At 35.9% G+C, this 24,490-nt stretch overlaps 1 protein-coding gene across 1 annotated transcript in view; it reads right to left on the bottom strand.

The window, feature by feature from the left end:
• Octbeta2R (Octopamine beta2 receptor) overlaps positions 1 to 24,490 on the bottom strand; it is a 275,176-nt gene that overhangs the window by 29,589 nt on the left and 221,097 nt on the right. The window contains exons 3-4 of the mRNA XM_074115316.1: positions 19,837 to 20,291; positions 19,435 to 19,720 (exon numbers count right to left, since the gene is read on the bottom strand). Of these exons, the coding sequence (XP_073971417.1) occupies positions 19,435 to 19,720; positions 19,837 to 20,216 (666 nt within the window). The 5' untranslated portion in view covers positions 20,217 to 20,291. The remainder of the gene's footprint in view (positions 1 to 19,434; positions 19,721 to 19,836; positions 20,292 to 24,490) is intronic.

Genomic DNA, 24,490 nt, shown 5'->3' with positions numbered 1-24,490 from the left:
GCCCCCTTTATGTAAGGCCCCCTCCAAAATTATTATTACTAATTACTCTGTAAATCTTGGCCCGATTTTGATAAAATTTGGTAGGATGACAGGGTTAGGGCTCCCCTACGTAACATTAAAGCGGCGATCAGCTCTTACACTTGTTAAGGGGAAGTATAGCAATCGTTTCAAATTATCGACACGTGAACCGATTTTCATGAATGAGGTGTCATTCGATTCAATATTTTATGTAGATGTGCCTTTTGTGGGTCCCGACGCTGTACATCGAATGGGAGAGGAGTTAGCCCCCTTTATGTAAGGCCCCCTCCAAAATTATTATTACTAATTACTCTGTAAATCTTGGCCCGATTTTGATAAAATTTGGTAGGATGATAGGGTTAGGGCTCCCCTACGTAACATTAAAGCGGTGATCAGCTCTTACACTTGTTAAGGGGAAGTATAGCAATCGTTTCAAATTATCGACACGTGAACCGATTTTTATGAATGAAGTGTCATTCGAATCGAAATTTTGTACAGATTTGTACTTTAAAAGTCTCGACGCTATGCCTCATAACGAGGGGAGTTTGCCCCGCCCAAATAAGGCCCTTTCTAAAACTATTATTATTTTTTTTTTTTTTTTTTATGATTTAAGGCGCGTCAACATCTAAGGTTATTGGCGCCCGGAGCTTTTTTCAGTGCACTGCCGGCCTCCGGACAGTGTTCTCTCGTTACAGACAACACTGTCCATCACCGGACAGTGAGCTGTAAGAAGCTCCTAAGAAGAGAAAATCTAAGGGTCAGCTGCTGGATTCGAACCCGGGACCTCCGCGTGGGAGTCCAGTATGCTAACCTCATAGCTAATCCCTTCCCTGTCTAAAACTATTATTACCAATATTTCTATAACGCTTAGTCCGATTTTGATAAAATTAAGCTCGAATAAGTGGTGAAAGCTCCTCTACGTGGCTGTGAAGTGCCATCATGCTCTTACACCTATTAAGAGGAAGTACTGCAATCGTTAAAATTATCAATGAGTGAACCGATTTACATCAATGAATTGTCGTTCGATTCAAAATCTTTGCCTTTTAGGGAGAAGTACTGTAATCGCAGTTTATTTTTCTTGCTCCTCTTAAAAGGAAGTACTGAAATCGCAGTTTAATTTTGCTATTTACCTACAAATACCTTCCTATTTTATTCAAAACGCTTTCTCAAAAAAAAAATGGTTATTGAGGATGGTTTGGGGACCGCAACTATAACCATTCTTTAAAAAGATCTCTCCAGTGATAGTTACGGTTCCGATTTAACACCTTATCAGGTTATAATGATAGAATAGCTTATTCCAAATTTTAAAAAAATCTGTAAAGCAGACGTAACTTTGCTAATAGACAAAAAGGAAAATCTATCCAAAAGGTACAAAAATCTCCTTAACAAAAACTTACAGTTTAAAAAGTTAAGTATAAGGGTTGATTAAACGCCAAAAGGTACACAAATCAGCAAGTACCCAACATTTCATTAATACTTCATTGATATTATTTAAGTAATTTTACCGCATTAATTTTCATTAATATTTTTTAAGAATTTATTAGATGTCACATACCCTTATGCTGGCCAGTTCATTCATAATAGTTATAATTGTGATAAAATGTATATTATATCTTCGTATAAATAGGTACTTTATTTTAACTCTATTCCAAATTATTCTTCTGATTTCTCTTTAATGTGCCCTTTATTCTGAAGTTGTCACATATACATGCATGTTAAATTAGAAAAAGACAAATTTAGAGTCGGCTACTGTTTAAATTTGAATCACGGAGGATTTAAAACAATATTTCAGTCTTGAATTCGTCTTACCGAAATATTCGTGAGGACAAATAACACACAGTTAATAACAAGTAGATTATTCAACATTATTTATTCATTTCTCAATTGTAATTTAATTTAGTTCCCCTAATTTTACTTATAGTAAAATACTGGAATAATTAGCTGTCCTAAAAATATGCATATCTTATTTATTTTATATTACATATACACAACATTGTGGGATGAATACCTAGATTGAGAATGTAATTGAAGAAAACTATATTATTTGCGATAAAGCCAGATAATTATTATCTATTATTATAAACGTTTGACTACTACATGTAATAACAATTACTTTAATCGAAGAATGAACTTAAACCGACGATTTTTATTTAAAAATAAAAATAAATAAATAAAATCATTGATGTATGTTGGTGTAAGCAATTTTTAAAAAACGTTTATGAATTTTTTAGCCTCATATTTTTTTATTTTTTATAACGTTTTTTTTTCACCTGTAATCAATAGTTTGATTATTATAGATAAATAGATATTACAGTCAATCTAAGTTAAATGGTGTGCTACTTGAACAAATATTTTGTAGATGAAAATGGCCAGCATAAGGGTATGTGACATCTAATAAATTCTTAAAAAATATTAATGAAAATTAATGCGGTAAAATTACTTAAATAATATCAATGAAGTATTAATGAAATGTTGGGTACTTGCTGATTTGTGTACCTTTTGGCGTTTAATCAACCCTTATACTTAACTTTTTAAACTGTAAGTTTTTGTTAAGGAGATTCTAAAATAGCACTTAAAACGGAAGCCCAAAGTCTTACGAAAATGTTTAAAATAAAAGTTATAGGACTTCCTTTGCGCAGTAATTACACCAACTTGGTTACATCTTGAAGTCTTCCAGTGAATGGGGGGGGGATGCTGCATTTTCTGTAGCACAAGATTAAGCAGATCATTGCAGCAGCTTCAGCCAAGTCACCTGTCTTACTTAAAGATTAAGGATAAAGTTCTGATCAAAACATAGTTTTAACCACATCATGATAACTGGCATGAGAGTGTTACCATATGTAATTGGTTTAGCCAAATAAGAACTCCTGAAAGCTAATAACATTATGTTTAGAGCACATAAAACTAAATTACACATAATTTCATTGGCTAATTAAGCACATAGTTTAGTAGACAGATTCATGTTCATCACACATCCCCATACAGACCACATTAGCTGGATGAATTCAAGCAATCTCTTCAGCTGGCAGTCACGCCAAGTTCATTTCCCCCCTCCTTTCGCACAGATCTTCTAAGTATTATGTCATGGCTCCTAGACACGCCACTCTCTCCGTACAGGCGAGAAAATGTAAGTTAAGAACTTCTTAAATATGCGCTTCATTGGACCATCACCTTTCAGTCGGTAGCTGTTCAATCTTGATAACCCACTGTACCAGTTTAAGATCAAAAGATTGTGTTAATCTCTAGTTTGCTAGGTAGAATTTTGTAGGACTTAGGGGAGGATATCATAAAAACGGCTAAAAAGGGAAATTCAGAAGCGTACTACTAGAAAATTCAACTTCCGTTGGTTCTTTAAAGTGCCGGACATCATGCGCAAAAGTTTTAGAAGCAAGACGACCCATTTTCCGGTACTATGTCAAATATATTTCCTGTTTAAAATTTTCGAGTCAAGTTTCTTGATGTTCTTTTAAAAATTCGAATTTGAACCCTTTAAAGGGGTTAGGGGGCCATGAAAGAACATATCTTACGTCACCGACAGAAGTTTTGTCAACGATGTTTGTGCATGATGTCGCATCGTGTACAATGACGTCAGCGTTTAGTGGCCGTCTTTTATCTTCCGTTTGCGTTGTTACTAATTTTCCGGTTGTAAATTCAGAATTACGGAAGTGAGAGAAACTGTGCGAGAACCACAACAGGTTTTTTTTTTTTTTGCCAGAATACAATTTGGAAGAACATGGGGAAATACAAAGACATACATAACAATAACAATAACAATAATAAAAACGTGAAAAGAGAAATAAAAACTAGAAACTGCCATTATTGTGACAGTTTGATCAAATATCTGTTGGAGAAAAAGTCTGGCCCCAGTATCTCTGCGTTAGAATCGTGATGTGTCAGAAAAGCTACAAAAGTTGATGTCATCAAGGAAAAATTGTAGAAAGTAAAATAAAATAAAAAAAGAAAAAGGAAAATTAGAAACTTTTTTCCGTTTATGGCGACATCTCTCTGTTATTTCAGTTTTTCTTTTTTTGCCCCCTCTTTTCACACCACACTCATTTTTCCGTGAGTTTTCCCGCCCTAACTCTACTTTTCAACCCCCTTCCTAAAATCCTGGATTTCCTTCCCCTTTAGCTGGCAAGTTTCCCCAGCTTTATGGAGAGTGAGAGGGGGTGACAGGCTTAAAGTCGAGGGGGAATCCCTATAATCATAAAAAACTTTTTTATTATTATTATTATTTTTTTTTTTTTATAAAGGCGGCTGCCTGAGATGAACTCTTCCGGAATGACAACCTCAGACAGAAAGCGGCCATGTACAACTCATTTTCTAGTAATTACGCTCATAACTCAAGACCAGTCTAACTCCAATAATAGAACCAAGATAAACATTGTCGTCTTATTCATTTAGTTTTTTCATCAAAAAAGTTTTTCTTTTAAAGACCGTAAAACTAGGTAATGTGAGGTTCTCTCGATGTCGATGACCTAATTCTTTGCGACCTTTATTAGTCTATCTTAACAATTTTTCCACACTTTAGGATCATTCAAACGGAATTTCCTTTAAACTGGAATTGTGGAAACTGTGCGTGTTGAGAAACCCCACATTTGACATCCTATTTTCAAATTTGAGGTAATTACGATAAATTTTCTATAATCATAGTATTTAGTTATAAAAAAGTTTCAACTAGCAATAGGCGCCATGGTAGCCGTGCGGTTAAAAGAATAGACCCGCAAAGCTGAGATGTATTGTTGGTTTAGTAGGTTCGATTCTCCTTCTTTAGATCTTGGATTTTATTTAATGGTTAATGTGAGAAATTTATAGTAAAGTATGTTAGGCGATTAAAAGACTAGACCCGCAATGCTAGGATGTATTGTTGGTTTAGTGGGTACGATTCTCGGTGTCTAGGTCTTGGATTTTATTTAATGGTTAATATGAGAAATTTATAGTAAAGTATGTTTGCTAGTCGCCTCCGACCACGACACCTAATTGGTAGTTGGACGTAAAGCCGGCCTGAAAAAATAGGCAATTACTTGACTTTTTTAGTCATAAAAAAAAAGACCAAAACATTAAGTTGTTCCTCCCAACTTCCGTTAGACATTCCTCGCTATCTGCCAACATGTAATCCATTCCTAAATCTTAGCCACAAAACCTCATCCTCCTCAGGCTGCAGTTTTCCACTGCAGTATACCGTTTAACGTTTATGAGAAAGTAGTGTTCACATTTCCTCACCGAATTTTCCGTGTGTGAAGCTCTCAAGTTTCAAGACCAACTGACAGACAAACTACTCTTGGACGGTGAAAATTAATGAACGGCGTGTTGAGAATTTTCCTTGTTCGGTAACAAAGTGTATATTTTGTTTTATTTTTTATTTTTGTTTCAGAATACTTTTTCCAAGTTTCCTTTTTTCCTTTTTTGTTTTCACTCACTTCTCGACCACTTTTCTCAACTAGGATTTCCTTTGCTCACCTCCTCGGAGATATTTTTAATTTTCATTTTTAATTATAGTCTTCTTTTATTTTTCTTTAATGAAGAGAGTTTGAAGTGTAGGTGGGTGTTGTTTAAACAAGTCCCTGAACTTAATTAAAAACAAATTTGTGAAGTACACAAAAATGTTTCAGGTTCTTCGAAATATTCCCCCTTTTTTATACAATCCAACTTTACGAATGCCTCATTTCGAGGAAGTTGTAGAAGTTTAATCAATCCACACTGACAAGAGGAGGGCGTGATAAGTCACCCGCAAAACTTTATTCAAATTTTTATTGGTTAAAATAGGCCTCACATAGTCGACAAAAAAAATGTTAAGGTCGAAAAGTTGTTTTGCGATGGGTACCATAAAGAAATTTTTACAGGAGCTTTTTACATTGAGGTAGCTCTCTAGTTCTTTTCTAGCCAATAGAAGGACAAACTATCATATCAAATATTAGGTTAACATCAAATTGGTTTATCCACTACGTTTTAGTTGAAACAGCGTTCTCCAATGATTCGATCGTTCCACGATCACCAGATTATTATGAAATTATTAACATTCATATTGTAACGAAGTGACGTTGGCATCATCTCATGGGAGGAGATGGAACCTCTAATTCGTTAAGGAGCCACTAGGAAGAGCTAGCATAAGTCGGCAGTCTAGACTTTACCAGTGCCAGACAGAAATGCTTAAGCTGTAAGCTTCTAGCGGACTCTAGAACATTCTACGACTGTATAAAAACCAATAGAGCGACTCCAGTCTGTCGGTTCAATGCAGTGCGCTCCAGTAGTTTTAGTCTCTGAGCATTAATTTAGGTAGTAAGTGTTTTAACAGTGAACTGTTGTGACTTTAATGAATTAGTTCAGTAAATAGTCGGGTTGTTAGTGAATGTTTATTTACTGTACTGTGTAATAAATCGGGTTTTGTTGCAAGTGTAGCGTGTTTTATCATTTAAGAATCTATTTATTAACTAGTGGCAGTCACTAGTTGTGCTTTTCCAATAGAGAGAACATTTTACAATATTTAAAAAAAGAAAAACCTCTGGTGTAATAAGAAATAAGGTTTTATGATAACGTGGATAGCGTCTTTGGATAACCAACTTTTCCTATAAAAAAATCTTTCATTTACAGATGGATTAATATGTAACGAAAAACTGTCCGGAAAACGGCAGTAAATGACGGAGGAAATCACTGATTTATTAAGCATTGCAGATCTAACCATGTGTTTAACTTAATACTTAGCATAGAATTAAGAAACAAGAAGTCATACGAGTGTCTAAAAACGGATGGTTACAAAATAAAAACATTATTTAACTAACACCAGTATTGAGTTTAATTATGTATACTATTTCATGTTATTTTCCCAGACATGAACAGAATTTCAATTAGTAGTATATTGTTTTAGTTGGGATAAATTGGGATAAATTACGAAAATAATGGCTGACTATGAAACATTAATTATGGTGCTAACATAATTAAAGCGCAAATTGGGTCGTAATGTACACTCACACCACCGGCGACATCCAACACCCAGCCATTTAGGGACGAACAGAATTCTAATGTAAATCTCCTTAATAAAAACTAAACAGTTTAAAAAAGTTAAGTGTATAAGAGTTGATTAAACGCCAAAAGGTACAAAACAAACCAGCGAGTACCCAACATTTCATTAATAATTCATTGATATTATTTGAGTAATTTTATTGCATTAAGTTTTCATTAATATTTTTTTTATAAATTATTAGACGTCACAGCAGACCACTTATGCTGGCCCTCTTAAATCAATAAATTTATTTTTCCAGTGAAAAGAAGCCCTAATCCCTTAATTTAGATCGATTACAAAACTATTAACATAAAGCACAGGCTTTTCATTAAACGCTATTCAATAAAATATTATAATTCGGAAAAGTTAAAAACAGAAAAAAAAAAAAAAAAATCCATTCACCAAAATACAATAAAGATTTTTTTGAGTGGGGGAATTAGATTTAACTGCAAATTTATTACATCAATAGTAAGCTAAATATCATCTATGTAAGTTAATAACAGATAATAATTGATAACGAAGTTTATTGATATTAAATATTATTACAGTTTTCTTTTGAACTTTGAACCATTTTAAAAACCTCCAGAATTTAACCTTCAATATCTCAATAAGTACAGTTAGTAAAACATTGCTATTTATGTCAGTTATAGAGCTAAGTTTTCTCTACAATACAGCAAAGAAATCATTAAGATCGGGACAAAAGAAAGAGAGATACATATAGAGGTTTGAAATTTGAACCATTTTAAAACCTCCAAACTTTAACCTTTAATATCTCAATAAGTGTTGTTACTAAAACAATGCTATTTATGTCAGTTATAGACCTAGGTTTTCTCTACAATTTAGTAAAGAAATCATTAAAATCAGAAAAACAGAGAGAGAGATATAGAGGTTTGAAATTTGAACCCTTTTAAAAACCTCCAAACTTTAACCTTCAATATCTCAATAAGTATTGTTACTAAAACGTTGCTATTTATGTCAGTTATAGAGCTAAGTTTTCTCTACAATACAACAAAGAAATCATTAAGATCGGTACAAAGGAAAGAGAGATATAGAGGTTTGAAATTTGAACCATTTTAAAACCTCCAAACTTTAACCTTTAATATCTCAATAAGTGTTGTTACTAAAACATTGCTATTTATGTCAGTTATAGACCTAGGTTTTCTCTACAATTTAGTAAAGAAATCATTAAAATCAGAAAAACAGAGAGAGAGAGATATAGAGGTTTGAAATTTGAACCCTTTTAAAAACCTCCAAACTTTAACCTTCAATATCTCAATAAGTATTGTTACTAAAACGTTGCTATTTATGTCAGTTATAGAGCTAAGTTTTCTCTACAATACAACAAAGAAATCATTAAGATCGGTACAAAGGAAAGAGAGATATAGAGGTTTGAAATTTGAACCATTTTAAAAACCTCCAAACTTTAACCTTCAATATCTCAATAAGTACAGTTAGTAAAACATTGCTATTTATGTCAGTTATAGAGCTAAGTTTTCTCTACAATTGAGTGAAAGAACCCTTGAAATCTAAACAATAGTGAGGGTGATATAGAGGTTTAAAATTTGAACCGTTTACAAAACCTCTAAATTTTAACCTTCAATATCTCAAAAACTATTATCATTAAAACATTGCTATTCATGTCAGTTATAGAGCAACGTTTTCTTTACAATTTAGTAAAGAAATCATTAAAATCGGAACAACAGAAATAGAGATATAGGGGATTGAAATTTGAACCATTTTAAAAACCTCCAAACTTTAACCTTTAATACGAGTATCTCAATACCTACTATTGCTGAAACATAGCTATTTATGTCAGATATAGGGGTAACTTTTCTGTAGGACCGAAAATTGCAGAAAATTGTTAGTGATGTGGAAATTTTAATCAGCACTTTTTACGGGACCGTTATTTACCCGTTTTGTGCGGTATAGTGACCGGTTTTGCGCCGCTTTTCAAGAAGTCGCGCCAAGAAACAGCCAAATATTTACTATTTCCTGATTTATTAGAACTAAATGTGGCTTACTAATGCAATACAAACACATAATCTTGTCAACATCTTCTTTTTTTTACTTTGAACCAGATTTTTCACAAATTTTCTTTTGCTGGAAAATTCCTTTTAAGAAAACCCTCTCTTTTTTTTAGCACAGTATAAACAAGGAATTCTAAGTGGGAAAGTATACTCCAGACCTCTCTCTGGTTGTGTTTTGTTTATTTTTGTGTGTTGTCACTCTGTGGGAATGGAACATTGCGAGACACTCTTTGCTTTTCTTTCCCTTTCCGGTTTTTCTTGGGACCCTCCCCCCTATAAAACTCTTAACATAGGTCTTATGAGATGGAAAAAGGAGTTGAAAAAAATTAATAATTAAATTTAAATTTATGTACTTCATACTTGGAATTTTTAAATTCTGTTTTGATGGGTTTTCATCTTTACAATATTATTTTCCACTCTTTTGACTAACAATTTGGCACGGCGAAAAACTTTAGAATTGACATGGTAACTTCCTCCGTTGTAAGACAGTTTACTTCCTGTGGAGGAGGCGCCACGGTAGCCGAGCGGTTAGTGGCGAGACCTATAAAGCTAACATGTATTGTTGGTTTAGTGGGTTCGATTCCCCGGTCTAGGCCTTCGATTTTATTTAATGGTTAATATGAGAAATTTACAGTAATGTATGTTAGGTTATTATAGATATGCTAGACCCGCAAAGCTAAGATGTATTGTTGGTTTAGTGGGTTCGATTCCCCCGGTCTAGGTCTTAGATTTTATTTAATGGTTGACATGAGAAATTTACAGTAAAGTATGTTAGGTGGTTATAGGCTAGACCCGCAAAGCTGAGATGTATTGTTGGTTTAGTGGGTTCGATTCCCCCGGTCTAGGTCTTAGATTTTATTTAATGGTTGACATGAGAAATTTACAGTAATGTATGTTAGGTTATTATAGATATGCTAGACCCGCAAAGCTAAGATGTATTGTTGGTTTAGTGGGTTCGATTCCCACGGTCTAGGTCTTAGATTTTATTTAATGGTTGACATGAGAAATTTACAGTAAAGTATGTTTCTAGTCAGCTCCGTCCACAACACCTAATTTGGCAGTTGGACGTTAAGCCCCGCCTGAAAAAATAGGCAATTACTTTACTTTACTTACTTTACTTCCTGTGGAGGAATTTTCTTTAATCTTTAAATTATAACACATTGTTTCCTCTCTAATAAAGAAATATCAGTGCATTATATTGAAATGGTACTCTTGATGGAATTTAACCACTTCACATCCAGCAGAACACTTAAACGAATCATGCTGGAAAAAATTAAATTGAAAAATGGGGGCTATTACCACTTTTATTTGACATACTTTTCCGGAAAGCAGTGATTGTGAAATGCTAGGTTTAAGCCTAACGTTGCGACTGCGGGAAGTTAAAAGCCACAACTGGAGGTACTTAAGATTGCTGGGCACAGAAATCAAGTTGATGTCCATATTCTTAGCAAAGGAGGATTTCTTAAGGCGCCGCCATCATCATCATCCCTCCTCACTGTTGATATCCCACTCCAGCCCAAAAAATCATCCAGTGGGAGACACCCTTTGTCTCTCTCTCTCTATAAAAGTACAAATGAATGTAAATATAATTGGATTTTTCCTTTTTTCTCTTCCCATCTCTGCCTTTTCCAAGAAAGTTTTGAAGTGGTGGGAAATGAAGAAAGAAAATGGGTTTCTTAAGGGTGTTGAAAATCTTTCATTTTAACGAGTCAGACCTTAATTAGCCTTCCAGTTGAGTTCGCCCTTAATTATACACCAAATAACCTTCAAGTGGGTGGCAGGTTAATGAGCAGTTATAAAGTGAAAGGAAAAGGGTCCAGAGCGGCCTTTGATCTAGCTGGGAAATTGGAAAATATTGTTCTATTTTATTTATAACTTCCTTCCATCTGTTTTGTTATTCGCTATGGACTGTATGTTAGATTACAAAAAGTACGTATTTTCTTTTTCTTTTATTTCTCCAAAAATTGACAGATTTTCCATTTCCAAATTCGGATTTCCAAAGAAAATATCATTTTGCGGAAAATGGAGTAAGAAAAAGTGGATATTCTGGTTGGATGGTCAGAAAAGCTGCATAGATAGCAAAACTCAAGAACGGAAAAAAGATATAAAAAAGTAACCATATTTCCTATTTGAAGTAATCCACCAGGAAAAACCAGAAAGTTTCCTTTACTGAATTAGATTTTCTCCAGTTTTTACGAATATTTTTACACGAAAACGGCACCAATGACATTCCCAAAACTATGTACAATTTCATCTACAACAACGTCCAAAGAAAATTACAATAAACACTTTTTAGAAAAGAGACCGGAGAAAGCTCAATGTATAAATTAATCAAACGTTGAAATAATGTAATCCAGAATGAAAAACATTAATAAAAATGCTGGTAAATAAACCATATAGAAAGATAAAATGAAATTAGAGGAACACTTCTTTTCCCTGGCTAACTCTGCTCTTATTGGTGTGGGAGTGGCTTACTTCATGACGACGTCATCAGCCATGATACCAAAAGACCGCCTACACTTCACACTTCCAATCAGCCAATGACACAAGCCAGTACTTTTCTCTCATTATTTCTAGGAAAAATGCGACTTTAATTTTTTTTACTAATTTTTCCCCCATAGGTATTTGATAAACTATCTAATTATGCAATAAAAAAATAATGCCTCAAAAACACCAAAATTAAAGTTTATTACAGCATGATCTTTCCTCTATTGTACTTCTATTGTAATACAGGATAAAAAACACTAATAATAATGCAGAAAAATTAAGCATTTAGAAAATTAAAATGAAATTAGAGGAACACTTGTTTTTGCTGGCTAACTCTGCTCTTATTGGTGTGGGAGTGGCTTACTTCATGACGACGTCATCAGCCAACATACCGCCTACATTTCACACTTGCAATCAGCCAATGAGACTGGCCAGTACTTTTCTCTCATTATTCCTAGGATAAATGCGACTTTAATTTTTTTTACTAATTTTTCCCCCATAGGTATTTAATAAACTATCTAATTATGCAATAAAAAAATAATGCCTCAAAAACACCAAAATTAAAGTTTATTACAGCATGATATTTCCTCTATTGTACTTCTATTGTAATACAGGATAAAAAACACTGATAATAATGCAGAAAAATTAAGCATTTAGAAAATTAAAATGAAATTAGAGTAATACTTGTTTTCACTGGCTAACTCTGTTCTTATTGGTGTGGGAGTGGCTTACTTCATGACGACGTCATCAGCCAACATACCGCCTACATTTCACACTTGCAATCAGCCAATGAGACTGGCCAGTACTTTTCTCTCATTATTCCTAGGATAAATGCGACTTTAATTTTTTTTACTAATTTTTCCCCCATAGGTATTTGATAAACTATCTAATTATGCAATAAAAAAATAATGCCTCAAAAACACCAAAATTAAAGTTTATTACAGCATGATCTTTCCTCTATTGTACTTCTATTGTAATACAGGATAAAAAACACTAATAATAATGCAGAAAAATTAAGCATTTAGAAAATTAAAATGAAATTAGAGGAACACTTGTTTTTGCTGGCTAACTCTGCTCTTATTGGTGTGGGAGTGGCTTACTTCATGACGACGTCATCAGCCAACATACCGCCTACATTTCACACTTGCAATCAGCCAATGAGACTGGCCAGTACTTTTCTCTCATTATTCCTAGGATAAATGCGACTTTAATTTTTTTTACTAATTTTTCCCCCATAGGTATTTAATAAACTATCTAATTATGCAATAAAAAAATAATGCCTCAAAAACACCAAAATTAAAGTTTATTACAGCATGATATTTCCTCTATTGTACTTCTATTGTAATACAGGATAAAAAACACTGATAATAATGCAGAAAAATTAAGCATTTAGAAAATTAAAATGAAATTAGAGTAATACTTGTTTTCACTGGCTAACTCTGTTCTTATTGGTGTGGGAGTGGCTTACTTCATGACGACGTCATCAGCCAACATACCGCCTACATTTCACACTTGCAATCAGCCAATGAGACTGGCCAGTACTTTTCTCTCATTATTCCTAGGATAAATGCGACTTTAATTTTTTTTACTAATTTTTCCCCCATAGGTATTTAATAAACTATCTAATTATGCAATAAAAAAATAATGCCTCAAAAACACCAAAATTAAAGTTTATTACAGCATGATCCTTCCTCTATTGTACTTCTATTGTAATACAGGATAAAAAACACTGATAATAATGCAGAAAAATTAAGCATTTAGAAAATTAAAATGAAATTAGAGTAATACTTGTTTTCACTGGCTAACTCTGTTCTTATTGGTGTGGGAGTGGCTTACTTCATGACGACGTCATCAGCCAACATACCGCCTACATTTCACACTTGCAATCAGCCAATGAGACTGGCCAGTACTTTTCTCTCATTATTCCTAGGATAAATACGACTTTAATTTTTTTTACTAATTTTTCCCCCATAGGTATTTAATAAACTAATTATGCAATAAAAAAATAATGCCTCAAAAACACCAAAATTAAAGTTTATTACAGCATGATCTTTCCTCTATTGTACTTCTATTGTAATACAGGATAAAAAACACTGATAATAATGCAGAAAAATTTAGCATTTAGAAAATTAAAATGAAATTAGAGTAATACTTGTTTTCACTGGCTAACTCTGTTCTTATTGGTGTGGGAGTGGCTTACTTCATGACGACGTCATCAGCCAACATACCGCCTACATTTCACACTTGCAATCAGCCAATGAGACTGGCCAGTATTTTTATCCAAACGTTAATAATAATAAAGGTAAATGAACAATGTCACTTATCAGGCCGTTGGTCTGCAGTACCGCCAGAAGGAACAGCCGTAAGAATTATATATGCATAGAATCGCTACGCATCTTCCGACCCAAAGACTTCCTTAAAATACTCGGAATTGAGGAAGCAGTCTTCTCTAACTAGAAATTTTAACTATAAAAATATAGTTATTTTATAGACTGTGAGCCTACACAGTCACGGAAATGAAATGAAAACGGAAACTTAACACAGGATAAAGGGGGTAACGAAGTTTGAAAATATTATTACAAAAGAAAAGGAACAAAAAGTTGGGTCTACAAAAACACATAATTTTATTTATGCAGATAAAAATTCATCGCCACTAAATCTATTGCATTAATTTTCATCATAAATTTTTATAAAGTAAAAGTGGGGGGTGCGTGAGAGTGAGAGGGATTGAGTGTTAGGTGGGTGAGTGGGAGATGAAGAGGCTCCACCCAACTTAAGTAATGTTTTAATTTTTAATTTAATTCCACAGACTGCCAGTGAGCCAACCAACCCATCTTCTAGTTATATTATTACCTACTTTTCTGCAGCACTGCGCCACAGTCGGCCTATACCACTGCCACCTCTATCTCGTATACAAAACATCAACTTTAATAATAAGTAATTATCTCAGAGAGCGCTGTAAGCCAACCACATGGACTTTTCTTTTTTTAAAGAAAACTTAATTTAAACGCTGACTCACTTACATGAGAAAATTATGTTTTCTTCTATTTTATGATGGATATTCTAACAAAGAAATTCGATTTATGATTTCAACTTTTCATTGTGTGCCTTTTTTACCGCCTCAGTAAATAAATTTAAATTATACACGGGCAGGCCCTCTCGTCCTTTATTCCCATAAAAGCTGGAGTCCCTCAAGGAAGCATTCTAGGCCCTTTCCTTTTTCTAGTATACACTGCTGTCTACAAATACAATAGAAACATTCGCTGACGATACTGCTATTCTTTCATCTCACTCCGATATGGTACAAGCCAGTCAGAACATTCAAACTCACTTAAATCTTCTCGAAACCTGGTTTCGAAAATGGAAAACAAAAATTAATGAACAAAAATCAGTGCACATTTCTTTTACATTACGAAAATCTGCGAGTCCACCAGTTCAACTGAACGGTGTAACGATTCCTCCAGCTGACGTTGTACGATACTTAGGACTGTACATTGGACAAGAGACTCACGTGGAACCCCACATATTCGACGGAAACGACAAGACGTGAACAGACGCTAAAAGCTACCTACTAGACTACTTGACCGCCAGATCCAAACTCGACTTGAATCACAAACGGATAATCTACAAAGACACTGTTAAGACCCATATGGACATACGGAGCTGAAGTGTGGGGCTCAACCAAACCCTCTTAACACCAAACGCCTGCAGACACTACAGTCTAAAATCCTTAATGCTCTAACTACATTTCTAACTTTACCATACGCACTAACCTTCACATCTCTTTTGTAACCAACCTAATAAAGTCTTGCTATTGCAACTTTCACAGCCTCCTAGATCTCTCCATCCTAATCCTCTCGTCCAACAACTCTCACGTCTAATCCTCTCACCTTCCAGACAATCGTCGTTTGAAGCGAAAGTGGCCTAGGGAACTACTGTTGTGAATGCAATCCACTGAGAAAGAGTTCCACCCTAATGGGTGGTTGCTCTTATCAGGACTTTCATGTGAAAATGTAACCAGTTTCATCAAATTTACGAGGGTCGTTTGAAAAGTCCGTGCAAAGTGAGAGAGATAGCACCACTGGCGCGTATCGAAGTTAAGTTTAGTTAGTAGCATCTCTTGGAAGGACACATCCAAGTTTCAGCCAGATCGGTCTATTTCTTTGTGTTTGGCATTCGTTTGAATCGAGGAAGTCGAGTGATTTTCAAAAAATGGACGAAAAAGAATTTCGTGTGTTGATTAAACACTACTTTATGAAAGGCAAAACGCCTCAGGAGACTAAAGAGAAGCTTGATAAACATTATGGCGACTCTGCACCTTCGATTAGAACAGTTTATAAGTGGTTTCAAAATTTTCGGAGTGGCCATATGGGCACAAGTGACGCTGAACGTTCTGGACGCCCTGTTGAGGTTACTACTCCAGAAATCATTGATAAAATCCATGATATGGTGATGGATGACAGAAGAGTGAAGGTGCGTGAGATTGCTAGTGCTGTGGGCATCTCGAATGAACGGGTACATAATATTTTGCATCAACATTTGGACATGACAAAGCTATCCGCAAGATGGGTGCCGCGATTGCTCACGCTTGACCAAAAACGAAATCGTGTGAAGTGTTGCATGGACGGTTTGCAGCTGTTCCAGAAGAATCCGCAGGACTTTAAGCGTCGTTTCGTCACTGTGGATGAAACATGGATACATCACTACACTCCTGAGACCAAAGAACAATCTAAACAATGGGTTACCAAGGGGGGAATCTGCGCCAAAAAAGGCGAAGACCGTTCCTTCGGCCGGAAAGATTATGGCGACTGTCTTTTGGGATTCGCAAGGAATAATCGTCATTGACTATCTGGAAAAGGGTAAAACTGGTAAAACTATTACACGTGCATATTATTCATCGTTATTGGACCGTTTGAAAACCGAGCTGTAAGAAAAACGCCCTCGATTGGCCCACAAAAAAGTCCTTTTCCATCACGACAACGCACCAGCTCACACCTCAGCAGTTGTGGTCGCAAAATTAATGGAAATAGGGTTCCAACTCGTTTCACATCCCCCCTATTCTCCAGACTTGGCTCCCTCGGACTACTATTTGTTCCCCAATATGAAGAAATGGCTGGCGGGAAAAAGATTTTATTCAAACGAGGAGGTGATTGCAGAAACGAATGGCTATTTTTCAGACTTGGACAAATCCTATTATTCGGAAGGGATCAACAAACTAGAGCAGCGTTGGACGAAGTGTATAAGCCTAAAAGGAGACTATGTTGAAAAATAAAAAAAGTTTACCCCAAAAAATTAAGTAGTTTTTATTTTTGCACGGACTTTTCAAACGACCCTCGTACTTGATGCAACATTTGTTGTAGGTGTAAATATGACAAATAAAGTGAGAAAAAACAAAAAAAATTATAAAAGTTTTGTTATTTAAAAAAAAAATCTACTTTAGCTCAATAATTGATGGAGTGCGAGACGATAACTTAATTGAAGACGAAATCTCTACTACTGATGATGGGTATAAGTTCGAAAAACCGGTCAGGGATACTAAAATTAATAGCGAGTAAACTCTGTTCACAACACCTCAGTTGTGACGTCAAAAATTGAAGTAAAAAGAACTTCCTATTATTTTCTGTTATGTTTGTTCATTTGTTAAATATAACGAGAAAAAACAATGAAATTCGTATAGCCATCAAGGTTTTATAAACAAACAGATTATGGGTATAATGTCAACCCATAACTGAATTACACAATAGATAAATACTGTCTCCTAGATCAAAGAGTCTGCAGAATACAGCAGGAGGGGCGGTAGGGTGAATGAAGGGAGCGACAGAAATGGAATAAACAGTGAAATTACCTTCCTATTCCCTCTCTCTTTTACGCATACAGTACACTGACAATGTGAAATTACAAAGGCCGTGGCAACATGTCGTCACAAAAGATCACATGTTATTATTAAATAGAACTTGCGGAGGTTATGTTAGTTTGTAAATGTGTATTTCTTTCATTTTCTTATCCAGTTTGCTTTACAGTTCTACCTAAAAAAGTACCTAAAAAAAAACAATATAGGCAATGTAAACAAGGTTTACCTTTATTGTTCTAGCCTGTTCTCCTTATAATGTTATGATTTTGTGGAAAAACAGATTGTACTTTGTTCCTTATGTTCCTATTATTTCTCCTGTCTCTTTTCTCTGCATTGTCTTTGTAATAAAGATCTCAACCAGCTTTTCTTTCCTACTATTACCAATTTGATGTGCATTTTCTTTGCCAATAATGTTTACCAAATATTGCCAAACAAAAGTGTAGAGGCCAAAAAGGAAATAATCTACTTTACTTCCTTTTACTTCAAAGGAAATCTACTCAATGATTTTCCTAAATAATTAAGTTTTCACCAGAACTCCAAGTTACGAGGAAAAACTTTTCTAAAAGTCCTGGGGAAGGGGATTAGCTTTGGCGGTTAGCGTATTTGGATTCCCGGGTTCGAATCCAGCTGCTGTGACCCTTAGATTTTTTCTCTTTTAAGGAACTTCTTTACAGTGATGGACAGTGTTGTCTGTAACGAGAGATCACTACCCCGAAGGCCGGTAGTGCACTAAAGAAAGTCTCCGGGCGCCAATAACCTTTAGATATTGACGCGCATCTTAAATCATAAAAAAAAAAATAAAGATGTATTAACATATTGTGTGTATTTTTTCTGTAAGTATTAAATAAGAAGTAACTGCTTACTAACTTACTAAAAAGAAAGATACGTATAACGGGGATTTAATGGGAAAATTGTTAATGGGAAATACGAGTAGATGGTAAACTTTTTCAATGGTCAGATTAGGGATAACAACCCTGAGGTTCCCCTAAATGACAGCTGGGATACCACTATAACAACAATATGAGAATAACAAGCAGGCTGCCACACTTGTTATCATATTCAGAGATCTAACAAGCCGTGGTGAAGCATCAAAATGTTTTTTTGGTACTTTTCATAAAATCTCTACGAATTTCAAACGTATTATATAACCTTCCATTTATTAAACCGCAAACCGCTATACTTCCGTTAAATTGAACCAATTACTGTGTTTTCTTAAATTTAATTTCTGTTTCTGATGGACCATAAAAAGAGTTGCTGAAAATTATTGAGCTTACAATTTTATTGATTCTTTCATCTTCTTACCCTACTGTTAAGAGCCGCATTGTCGTCGTACAGGTTCCTAAATTTTCACCGGAAATAACAGTTTTGGGGCCCCTGAGTAAAAATAAGACAAAAACAACCGGAAGTGGAATTTTGCTAAATCGATTTATAGGATTTGGGGGGGGGGATTTCTCACCACCGAATCTAAGATTTCTCTACACTTTGCATGCCATTGCTTCTCACTTAGATTTATAAATTTTATTTGAATTGATTTTCCGAGGAAATTCGCTTCTTAAGGCAGTTCTGGGGGAGAGGTAATTTAAGTTTTCCTCTATTCATTCAACTCTGACGTGAGCCTCTTGATTTTTATCCAATGAATGAACTTTGTCGGTTTTAACCATTTTTTTCGCACAATAAAAACAAGAGAACTTTTCCATGTGGATCGCAGAAAGAGAAAATCCTGTGACTTTTAGTGAGAAAATCTAAAGGAAAAGCTGATCTTACATTTGAGAGCATTGACCACTGTGCTGGACTTGATCCATTCTAGGATTTTAGCCCCTACACCCGATCTTCCCTTTAAAAGTCCCTGAAATCCAAAAGCCTCTTTTTAAAGTAGTCGTCAATATTCCTTAAGGTATCCTCCGAGGAGCTCAAGCACCAAGATGGGATTACTCCACTCCAATCTCGTAGGGACCAAACTTAGCGACTCCCAGATTGGAAAATACCTAACAATTTCCTTACTGCTTGTAAAACAAAAATAAAAAAAGCTAAATCCAGCTAAATCACCTTACCTTGAAATGACATATGTCAGGATGTTCGTTTCTGAATTCTTGGTTTTCGTTTGTGGTATACCAGCCGCATAGGATTGGCACGAACGATATAACGGCCGGGGCGATCCATGTGGATAACAGCATGATGGCAACCACCTGTTTAGTCATGTTGATTGGATACCTTAACGGCTTCACTATAGCATAATATCTGTCCACACTGATACAACACAAATGTAATATTGAAGCTGTAGAAAAATAAACGTCTAACGAGTTCCATGCGTCGCACATGAATGGTCCGAACATCCATCTGAAAATGAAAGAAGAAAATGAAAGCTTTACTACGGTGGGACTGAAGCGATAAACGAGTAAATATTGAGCCAAGAATAAGTAATGAACGTGTGAGGTAAGAAGCATCATTATTACCTGCCAGTGAGCTGTACACTTGCGTTGAACGTCATCACAGCCAGCGCGACCAACATGTCGGCAAAAGCGAGCGATACGACGAAATAATTAGTGATTATCCTCAACTTCCTGTGCCTCATCACAGACACGATCACCAACAGATTGCCAAATATGGCGGCAATAATGATCGCTCCCATGATGGTTCCTTTGATCAACGTAGACAGAATGACGGCCCAACTTTGGTCTACATCTTCAAAATCTTGCATCGTTACATTTGTACCGTTGAAATCGATTTGGGCGACCAAACTTGGCAACACTGTCGTACTGCTGGTAGAGCTGCTAGTAACCATATGACCACCCCGGAGGCCTTTGAGAACGTCGCCTGCCTCCATGCTTTCCATTATCCAATGCTGTTCATGTTCATGGTGTACCTGCTACGCCGTGCAATGTATGATGATTGCATGGACAACTCAAATCTGTAACAGACAATAAGAAATCAAGTATTAAGGAAAGATCGTAGGTGTGCGTTTTTGATCATTGGCAATGATTCATTATGCTTGGCCATAACAAGGAGTCCATTTATAGAAATCGCCACCTCTAACACGATTTCCACCCAACCGATAATCGTCCTCTACTTCGACGTCAAGAGACTGACTACAGATACCTTTACATGTCGGTCATAACAAGAAGGAGTCCATTAATAGAAATCGCCACCTCTAACACACACGATTTTCACCCGCTACTCCAACCAACCGATAATCGTCCTCTACTTCGACGTCAAGAGACTGACTACAGATACCTTTACATGTCGCTTTGAAAATATCAACAATTTAAGTAAATACATTATTCCTCGATTAGAAATTTTAAATTTGTTCCAAGATTGTGTTTGGCAAATTGTTCTTGTTCCCCAAAATTGGTAGCAAATCGCACCGACAACAAGCACCTAATAATGCTGGAGTAATTGCTTATTTTAGATGCCGAAGCATCTTTTGTTTTACTTCGCTCTGAACATTTTTCAGATTCACACTCCATTTAGCGAGCTTGATTCATCAATTTTACTTCCTCTTCACGTTTCTGCACAATCACACTAGCAGGCATATTATCAAGATTTAGAGGGTAGTTAATTATCCATATAAATAGGCAAGCTCGGATAGGCCTCTTAAATGGTCTTAAAAAGGAGCGACTTCTAAGTGACAACAGGAGAGCCAAGCCCATTCAGTAAGAATCCCCACAGTACAGATGAGGTTTCAGTAAACTTACCCATTAATCATAAACTTAGCTATTTACCTCTTAGCTAAATAGAAACTCTGGCCAGAGAGAACACAGTAGGTAGAAAATAGGAAAAGGTATCCCATGGGAATATTCCCTAACTGGACAAATGGAAGTGTACCGAAGTAAAGGTAAACAAACTGGAGTGGAGTTTGTCTAACGTTGAATGGGAGGAACTAGCCATGGAGAAGGAAAGGGAAAAGGGATTTCAATCTGGAGTCCTTTTCAAACCTTAGCAAGTCCAATTTGTGTCTTCGGCTTTGTTCAGTTGTGAACAGCAAAAAAAGTGAGCACATACAGAGTTCGTCTTCTAAGTAAAGTTCTGGGATTTACATTGCCTAGTTCTGATTGTTCTCCCAACTTTGATAAGCCACTAGAGTCTTTAGAAACACATTAATCTTTACAACATCTCTATTGTAAACAGACCCAGTGGCGTGACGCCATTGTGGAAATGATGCAGTGCAACCAATAGTAAAATATTAGCTTAACTACTACTAGGAATGGGAAGGTATTGGGCAGATTGGTTCTGTTCCGGCGGAAAAATGGAATCAAGTTAGTGGAGACAGTTAAGATAGTACCAAAATAAGTAACAAGAACTATAAATCTGTGAGCTAAATTCTAAATTCTACGGAAATTGGTAGAGCGGAAGTGCTATTTCACTGAAGAAAAGTTTGTTGTTTTTAGCAATTTTTTTCGCACACAATTATCAAATTCTTTACGTAGATTGCGGAAATGAGGGTGCCCGCCACAAGTTTTATAAAAATAATTGAGAATATTTATAGTTACAAATAATAGAAAAAAAGACGACTCCTTAAAATGCAACAATGGATGATTTGCCACAACTATAGATTACACTAAAATCAGCGCATATGTCGCTGCATATGTTGCATGACACAAAAGAATGTAAATGGCGCATTTTGGGAGAACACGTCACCAAAATGCACCATTTACATTAAATTTTGTTAGTTACTTAAAAAAAAACCTGCACTGTACTGTGTTCTGTCACACGCGCCCAGCTTAAATATGTAAATGCAAACGCTTTTTTTTTTTTACAAGGAATTGCATTAACACTAATAAAAAAGCTCTCTATTATCCTAAAATTATAGTTCAAAATTGATTGCTAACACATTTATCTGTAATAAAATTACTATTTTGTTTTTTTGCCTACCATTAGTCTGTAGTACCAGTCAGTAGCTGGTCTATTCGCGTGCCAAACTATCGATTCCCCAATTGCTAAGTCGTCTATTAAACATGTCTGCAAATTGTGACAGCTCAGTTTTAATAGTAGTAGTGTTGTATTAACAAAAAATGAACTCTCAATTTTTTTTTTTGTAATAGTGTTCTTTAAAACCAGCAGGAAGGGATTAGCTATGAGGTTAGCATACTGGACTCCCACGCGGAGGTCCCGGGTTCGAATCCAGCAGCTGACCCTTAGATTTTCTCTTCCTAGGAGCTTCTTACAGCTCACTGTCCGGTGATGGACAGTGTTGTCTGTAACGAGAGAACACTGTCCGAGGCCGGCAGTGCACTGGAAAAAGCTCCGGGCGCTAATGACCTCAGCTGTTGATGCGCCAAAAAAAAAAAAAAAAAAAAAAAAAAATCAATTGCGACCAAGAAATTCTGAATTCTTTTGACGTGAATACGAGGGTCGTTTGAAAAGTCCGTGCAAAGTCAGAGAGATAGCACCACTGGCGCGTATCGAGGTTATGTTTAGTTAGTAGCATCTCTTGGAAGAACACACACCAAGTTTCAGCCAGATCGGTCTATTTCTTTGTGTTTGGCGTTCGTTTGAATCGAGGAAGTCGAGTGATTTTCAAAAAATGGACGAAAAAGAATTTCGTGTGTTGATTAAACACTACATTATGAAAGGCAAAACGCCTCAGGAGACTAAAGAGAAGCTTGATAAACATTATGGTGACTCTGCACCTTCGATTAGAACAGTTTATAAGTGGTTTCAAAATTTTCGGAGTGGCCATATGGGCACAAGTGACGCTGAACGTTCTGGACGCCCTGTTGAGGTTACTACTCCAGAAATCATTGATAAAATCCATGATATGGTGATGGATGACAGAAGAGTGAAGGTGCGTGAGATTGCTAGTGCTGTGGGCATCTCGAATGAACGGGTACATAATATTTTGCATCAACATTTGGACATGACAAAGCTATCCGCAAGATGGGTGCCGCGATTGCTCACGCTTGACCAAAAACGAAATCGTGTGAAGTGTTGCAAGGACGGTTTGCAGCTGTTCCAGAAGAATCCGCAGGACTTTAAGCGTCGTTTCGTCACTGTGGATGAAACATGGATACATCACTACACTCCTGAGACCAAAGAACAATCTAAACAATGGGTTACCAAGGGGGAATCTGCGCCAAAAAAGGCGAAGACCGTTCCTTCGGCCGGAAAGATTATGGCGACTGTCTTTTGGGATTCGCAAGGAATAATCCTCATCGACTATCTGGAAAAGGGTAAAACTATTACAGGTGCATATTATTCATCGTTATTGGACCGTTTGAAAACCGAGCTGCAAGAAAAACGCCCACGATTGGCCCACAAAAAAGTCCTTTTCCATCACGACAACGCACCAGCTCACACCTCAGCAGTTGTGGTCGCAAAATTAATGGAAATAGGGTTCCAACTCGTTTCACATCCCCACTATTCTCCAGATTTGGCTCCCTCGGACTACTATTTGTTTCCTAATATGAAGAAATGGCTGGCGGGAAAAAGATTTTATTCAAACGAGGAGGTGATTGCAGAAACGAATGGCTATTTTTCAGACGTGGACAAATCCTATTATTCGGAAGGGATCAACAAACTAGAGCAGCGTTGGACGAAGTGTATAAGCCTAAAAGGAGACTATGTTGAAAAAAATAAAAAAGGTTTACCCCAAAAAATTAAGTAGTTTTTATTTTTGCACGGACTTTTCAAACGACCCTCGTACGTCTTTAAATTTACTATCATATGGAGGCAATCCAGAAAACCTAATGATAACAAAATCGGGGGATACAGTTTGGCATTATAGTTTCGAATCTATCGTCTGCATCCAAAATTAAATTAGACCACTGGATAGCTAAAGGATCAAAGAATTCATTACAATAAGCGAGGACTGTGACGCATCGCGTGCGGTGGAGGGGGAAGCGCCGCCATTTTGAGATCATTTTGCTGCGTATCAAGATTTGCAATTAGTATAACTTTTGACTCGGAGAAGCTACGATGTTCGTTCAAGTTTTAATCGTCAGCTGTCGTCACAATCTATCGATTGTACATAAAACATTAGTGTAAAATAGTGACAGCGAATATAATAAAGTGTTAGAATCCAAAAATATTATCAAAAATATATAATGTCGGCCTCTGCGCGTCGTAAAGCCAAAACCAAATACAGAGATCGTGTATGGTTGGAAAGAGCTT

The sequence above is a fragment of the Rhodnius prolixus genome, unplaced genomic scaffold (assembly GCF_049639745.1).
Source record: "Rhodnius prolixus isolate KJV_2025 unplaced genomic scaffold, Rpr scaffold_7, whole genome shotgun sequence".
Lineage (NCBI taxonomy): Eukaryota > Metazoa > Arthropoda > Insecta > Hemiptera > Reduviidae > Rhodnius > Rhodnius prolixus.
This window is presented reverse-complemented; position numbering and strand designations above follow the sequence as displayed.